Source organism: Dermacentor silvarum, chromosome 8, assembly GCF_013339745.2.
Source record: "Dermacentor silvarum isolate Dsil-2018 chromosome 8, BIME_Dsil_1.4, whole genome shotgun sequence".
In the NCBI taxonomy this organism is placed as follows: domain Eukaryota; kingdom Metazoa; phylum Arthropoda; class Arachnida; order Ixodida; family Ixodidae; genus Dermacentor; species Dermacentor silvarum.
This window is the reverse complement of record NC_051161.1, coordinates 35,507,331-35,514,153: the sequence shown is the minus strand read 5'-3', so window position 1 is coordinate 35,514,153 and position 6,823 is coordinate 35,507,331. Positions and strand designations below refer to the sequence as shown.

Sequence of the window (6,823 nt, the reverse complement as noted above, 5' to 3'; positions counted from 1 at the left end):
AATAAAATTTGAATTTGATATGCAATTTACCAGTATCACCAAGTTGTCTCAACCAAGAAATCAGTTGCGAATGTTGGGCCGCTGGTAACCACTTCGAATTAACTAGCCATCTGTCTTTCAAGGAGACTTCTACACGGGAGATACTATGTAGCCTTTGCAATAAGCGTAAGACGAAGTATATGATCGGAACATTCGTCTGATTTTTTTTAATGGTCGAGCGTAGCATGACGACGCTAATGATGAAGTTCATTTTACCATAAAGCACATCGAATGTTTATTAGTGTGAACATGGTGATAATTTCGTAGACATTTTGTTGTCGCGAATGTCAATGTCATTTTGCAGTCACTTTGTAGCTATAAATGCAATGAACGCAGGTCCCTCTATCTTCCTGCCCAACCTGCCACCTTTTCTACCTCTGGGTTCGAGGCCATTCCCCACGGGCGCCATCATTCGCGTTCCTGGCATGCCGCCCATGGTAGCTGGGGAACCTATACCATTGGCACCCGGCGAACCCCTGCCTCCCTATATGCCACCACCGATGAACCAGCCCACCGCGATTCAACCACCGGTACCTCAGCAACAGACCTCACTTTCGGCGCCCACATCGTCACCTTATCCTCCATCGATAGTGCATATCGACAAGCAACCACCAGCGCCTCTCATCATATTGCCCACAGCGGGTGGTTCCGGCGGCTCTTCAGCACCCACAATTGTACCGATCCCGATACCGATGCCCATGCCGATGCCGATACCGTCACCGGCACCCGCTGGCAGCTCATCTCAGGTGGGTAGTTTTCGTTGTACTTGAACGAGCTTCGTTGCATGGAAACCACGAAATGGCAATTTTTTTTTCTCTTTACCGCAACAGCGGAGTGTTGTAGCGCAACCATACGGGACCCAAGAAAAACGCAAATGGCACGCACAAGCGAGATTATAACAATGCATAGTTGTAGATTAAGGAACGAAAATACGTCGAATGATGGTATACGCGCTTAAACGTCTTTCTTGCTTGGTTGGTCCACTTTCAGAGCGCAGCTCTTACGTGCCCACTCCTGCGGTGAGTCGGCATCGTCCCTCTGCGTACCTCATAACCGAGCGAACGAGCATAGCGAAGGATGAAAGAGCAAACGCAGAGGCGCATGAAAGACGGCGAAATGAGGTTTGGTGAGCCAGAAAAGCACAAAGAAGGAAGGACAAGTGGCGACGCCACCTTGCAGCTCCCGCACCAGCTCGCGTGACGTCATGAATTCCTACGGCGTCCGCTACGGCCTACATAATTGTTCGTTGGTAAAAAGTACCAACATTGTGTCATAAAGGAGCCAAAAATCGAAAATGGCAAGTTGGGGAAACATTTACTGTGCCCCGACGTGGCCCAAGTACGAACAAAATACTTCGAGATCCATGACTTCTCGGCAAGATATTCTGGCGCGAAAATCCACAGAATAAAGTTGTGATCTTCATTTCCTCTTCAAATAATGAACTTATTGTTGCGAAGTTAGTGAAATTAGAGATTACGAACTTATCAGCCTGTAGTGATTTAGCGTTTGTCCTTAGTGCGCATTTAAGGCGTTAATGCTAGTTTTCTTTCACGCTGACATTACCTTCTTCAGGGTCCGATCGTCATCGCACCCCAGGGACCCTCGTACCCGCCTCCTCCTGCTCCTCTACCTCCGCCTCCGCCGCCTCCACCCCCACCACAGCAGCAGACGACGAGCGTCCCGGAAGTTATGGCCATCATGGCGATGATGCGCCAGTTCACCACCATGGACGGCGCTTACGACGACGATGACGACTCGAGTGAGGAAGAACACAGGGAGTCGGCCAAGGAGCGAAAGAAGCAGAAGAAGAAGGAAAAGGAGAAGAGGAAGAAAGAACGCGACAAGGAGCGCGCTCGACGCGAGAAAGCTCGCAAGCAGGCCGAGCAGCAGAGACAGGAGCTGCTGAAGCAACAGGTAGGCTGATTTCTATACACGATAATGGCACGCATCGCATTCGATCGTTTTCGAGATTACCTCGGAAATGATTACGTAATATGTTGAGCCAGAATTTGGAGCAACATGCTCGCAGAGCTGTATGAAACTTTTTTAGTCATACTCCTGCCATCAGCTTTCGAGAAAACTGACACTGATTTGATGTGGGCAGCTGTGCTGACAGAGTCGACGAAAAGCATTCGCGAAAAGCGCTTCGCATGCCGCGCTGTGTCATAAAATCCACGACGCAGCGTCAACAATCCAACCTACCACACGATGCTACATATTCATCTTTGTGTTAAGGCAAACAGAATCGGTTTCTAGAATAATACGAGGAGACGGTTACTTCGTCAGTGTGCATGGCGATGCTTTTTTAGCATCAAACTATGGTTCCAAACCATGGTGCCAGACCTGTGGTACTAAACAGTGTTTTGGTTCTAGGAAGCATGGTTTTTCAAGTTCGTAGCAACCAGTGGGTAATAAGAACCAACCTGAAAGGCGATGATATCCCTGAGCTATATCAGTGTCTGAGAAGAATATACGGCGCGTCTGGTAGTCTAAAATCCCTTTGCCGTAGCATTTGCACGACCAGAGGCGGCGAGAAAGAATTTATGAATTGGTAGGTTGGCATTCACCATGAGTAGGTACCAATTATTCATATGGCATCCATTGACAACAAACAGCAACTTGCACCTTGCAGGCTGGATGGCGTCACAAGCCTAGATATGTTGCAATCCGAATCCCATACTGGGAAACCAATATCATGTCTGTGTACTCGCAACGTATATAACTTAATCACAGCGGACTGTTGTGGTTGGGACCTGTGCAATTAAGAACTTTATTTCTTTCCATCTTAAAGCAAAGCTTTCTTGCTCTCATAGCGTTTCCTTGACCACTCGCAAAACATCGCATTAGCCAGCAAGTCATTGCTGTGTCGACGTCAGATACCGTGAAGCCATGTGAACTTGTGTTTGCAGTTGCACAAATCGGAAATATGATACGATTTCCAGCATCATGTGTGTTTTTGTATATCGTTTAGTTGGAATGATGCAAGAAAGCTTCGCTTAACTTGATTCCAACAATTGCGTTGTATTCATACTAATGTGTTTTTTTATGTTGTTGTACTTACTAGACTTCTTATATATACTTCGATCGAAGAACTCCTGTTACAGAATGCCATGGAACCACGCCACTTATTCCGAATCTTCCCGAACGTGGTTTGCGTTGAGCTTCGTGCCGCGCTTTTAGCCGACCAAGCCACACGCGTGCACGTGATGGTGGGTGCTGGTTCCTGGTTGACGTATGTGGGGGATTGCCGTTTAATGTCAGCTGAACATGTCACCTTAACGGTTATAAAATATCACTGGCCGTTAACATCAGTCATCATTTACTGGGACGCAGGAAGAGGCGGCGAAACAGGAGCGTCAGCAGGAGCGTCAGGAGGAGCGTCAGCAAAAGCAAAAGTCCAAAGCTAACCGGCGCAAGACTATAGCGGAAGCTGCCTTCGACCAAGATTTCTCATAGAACAGGACACCATGGAAGGACAAACATGCTGCGCTTCCTCTGAACTGTAGCTTTGTTAATCTACAGTGCTAAGTATACAGCGTGCAAAGCACGCGCACATTGTACAAGTAAAAGGAAACGAGGACGGGGAGGGGGGGGGGGGGGTTGTCTCTTTAAAAGCCTTTGTTTTTCAAATGAGATGCACCAGTGTTGAGAAAAACTATTTATTCCCCTGTATTGCAGCTATCTTATGCACAGCACACAAGCTACGCATTTGACGAGAGACCGTTATTTATTCATGCAAATCAAAGACAAGCTTTACTATCATTGGTAACACGCCACATTGATTTTAATAGATTAAATTAAAAAAAAACGGTAATTCGACGCAGAACTGAACATCCTTAGACATTTCAAGTTGAGATGGACAGAATTACTGCAAACATTTTTACTTTCTTTTCCTTGTTCGCTTTTCATATGGTACTCTGAAAGACTAGCGGATATGGTCGCCGATTTGTTGTGTGATTGTTTCATATTATTATAGTTTTCTTTTACTGAAAAAAACAGCACTTTACAACTTGCAATAGGGACTGCTTTGTCTGCACGTCTTTCAGCCAACCAGCGCGTTTCTTTATGCAGTGGTGTCACTGTTGCATAAAGTTGGGGGTTCTTGCAGACGATTGCAGAATATTTGTGCAAACTCTAGGCCGTTGGAGATGTAAGTGACGTAAGTGCTGCTTCAGCCACTCAGGTCAGAGTCGGAGAAAGCGCTGAATTCTACAAATCATTAAATTTACTTTCGATTTTACCCAAGGGTGTGCGAGTATTCGAAAGTTTGAATATGACCTGGCCAGTTCTTGCTATTCGATTAATATTCGATTCGAAATTTCCCTATTCGAAATTTTCAAACGGAATATACGGCGTGGACTAACGTATGGAAGTCTAGTGAGGTCGTTTTCGAATTATGTTTCTACTGCAGAGCCGGGGTTGTTGTGGAGAGGTACCAGAGTCTTCACAAAATGCTCTTTTGCTAGAATTGCCTGCAAACGACGTGAAACGTTGTCTATCATGCACAAAACGGACGAAAAGTAAACATCCATGCCTTCACTAACGTCCTTCTGAAGTACCAATTGCTAAATGCAATGGCCTGATATTACTTGAAGTTTGGCGCATTCAAAGACTAGAGTGCCATGACAGGACGGTAAAAAAAAAAATTCTTGTACGACTGTCTTCAAAAAGCACAACCACAGCAACGCAGTTACGACGCCCGACTTTTGAATGCATGATTCGTGCTCTGATGAATGTTTCGCCAAGGGATACGTACCCTACACCAATCTATGGCCATGCATTATTCCGCCGCAGTTGGTCTCTACTGTGCAAGTTACACATCGGGTGCGTGACGTAGCACGTCGCCTTCACCGACAAGGACGTGCCCCGAGGCCTTCGATCGTACCAGGCTTTTGGATGCTACAGCGAAGCGCTTGAGCACTTTCTGCTGAAAAGCTCAAAAAGTTGTGCTGGAACCCTCGTCAACGACGGGAGTAGAGTTTCGCCTGTAACGCTCGCACTCTGCGTGCGATGTGTTGTTTTGTTGGTTGGTTTGCCTCCAAGCATGGCTCATATCAACCGCTCCCAGACATGTTTTCAGGCCTGCGCGCAAGAATTTGACGTCACACGACGCCGGCCGTCCTACCCGTGCGACGAGTTTGACGAATTCGCTTCCTTTGCATTCCACTCCCTTGGTACCCCAGCGACCTTGCCTGATTGGTGTGTCTGCGTGGTTGCTGAAGGCTCGTTGCACGTGTTTCCGTATCTTTTGGCGTACTTTTGTTCGTATGGAACTGAAGAAGACAGTGTGAAAAGGCCGAAGTGTTGCGTTCCGGAATGTTCCGGAAACTACGCCGGGAATCAAAGGATCGAAGATTTTTCATTTCCGATGGAAGTAGTCCCAACGATGCTTAGCTAGACTTAGCCAGGCTCAGCTTCGTTAGTTCACATGGGTTTGTGCCATTGCGCTTGACCCTTTCTGCACGACCGCCAGGATCGGCCCATATTTTCTGTTCGCGGTTGACACCGTTCAAATGACTGAAAATTTATAGGATTTTCTCTACAGAAAACCACAGATTTCTGGTGTGGATTGTCTTAGCCATCACGAATGTTAACGAAACCACGAACACGTTTCCGTCTGAAAAAATTTCGGGTTTTGGTGATCCCAGCAGCAACACAACCAGTTTCTTTTTTTTCAGCACTGGAAATGTACTTTTTGTTAATGCGCAATCATGGCTATGGCTCCGGCATGCCTTGTCCAGGAGAGTAGTTGGTACCTGGACCGCAACTACAATAATAAACCTCGATGCTATATCCCAATACGCTTTCCTTTCTCCTTTCGTAAATGCTGTTACAATTCATATGTCCAGGTGATGATGGTAACCTCCAAAAGTGGGCCTGTCGCATATAGATCAAAGGCAGCAGCAGCAGAAACAACAATCGCCGCCACAACCACAACAAGGGAACTGGTCATACGTCCCAAGTCAAATCGTTTTTCAGGTCCCCCCATACCTACGCGTTCCACTAACAATTCAAGCCCGTGTAGGTCGATTACGTATGAAGCTTAGGGGCAACGGTGTTAAGAGCTTATGAAGGCAAGAAAGGATGCTTACTTTTGTCTGATGACTACATAAATTATGGATGCATAAGCAAAAAAAAAACAATCAAACAAAACAATCAACCATGTTTTAGTTAGAAACGTCCGGTCATAAGCAAATAATATGATAGCTTGCAATTCAGTGTCTGGTTTTGTCAAAGACGAAAAAGAGTAAGTACATTTCAGAATTGTAGCTTTCGTAACGCGTATTGTAAAAGGCGTACACGCTGTGTACCGGGCGAACAAATGGATGCACTGCACATTTTATTGAACGGCGCGAAAACAAACACCACACACTGTTCTCTTGTGTGGTGCTCGTTCTTGGAGCCGGTAAGAAGAATACGTAGCAAAGCACACCAACTTGCCCAGCAACAAGTCCATTTGAACAAACGGTAGTCGTAACTCTCACAGGAGTAAACACTAATTATTAAAATGCACAGTCTGTTTTTCTTGCACCGGCTGCGCAGTCGAGAAACACATTGTGCAAAAACAGAGAGACTAGAATACACCAGAGTGCGGTAATAGAATTTTTGTGGCACGTTTTAGATTCCTATTCACGCACGAAATTTATAGGGCTGTTGAAACTTGACCTAAGGAACGAGGCAAGCGGCTGAGCAGCTATTAAGAGATAGACGATTGTACATTACAGCAGGAAAGCATATTCTTCTGAGACGAGTACTATACGAGTAAATGTAATACTTTTGTACA

General features: G+C 45.9%; 1 protein-coding gene across 1 annotated transcript; it reads left to right on the top strand.

Moving 5' to 3' along the window:
* Positions 1-656: 656 nt before the first annotated feature.
* LOC125947828 (MAP7 domain-containing protein 1-like) lies at positions 657-3,595 on the top strand. Its single transcript, XM_049673263.1, has 3 exons — positions 657-785; positions 1,612-1,953; positions 3,373-3,595. The coding sequence occupies exons 1-3, from the start codon at positions 732-734 to the stop codon at positions 3,493-3,495; spliced, it is 519 nt and encodes a 172-aa protein (XP_049529220.1). The 5' UTR covers positions 657-731; the 3' UTR covers positions 3,496-3,595.
* Positions 3,596-6,823: the final 3,228 nt, after the last annotated feature.

Bases quoted from the DNA above. Each gene is read 5' to 3' on its own strand.
- LOC125947828 (XM_049673263.1), top strand. From the start codon at position 732: ATGCCCATGCCGATGCCGATACCGTCACCGGCACCCGCTGGCAGCTCA. The intron at 786-1,611 runs GTGGGTAGTTTT...TACCTTCTTCAG, and splicing joins CCGCTGGCAGCTCATCTCAG to GGTCCGATCGTCATCGCACC. The intron at 1,954-3,372 runs GTAGGCTGATTT...ACTGGGACGCAG, and splicing joins AGGAGCTGCTGAAGCAACAG to GAAGAGGCGGCGAAACAGGA.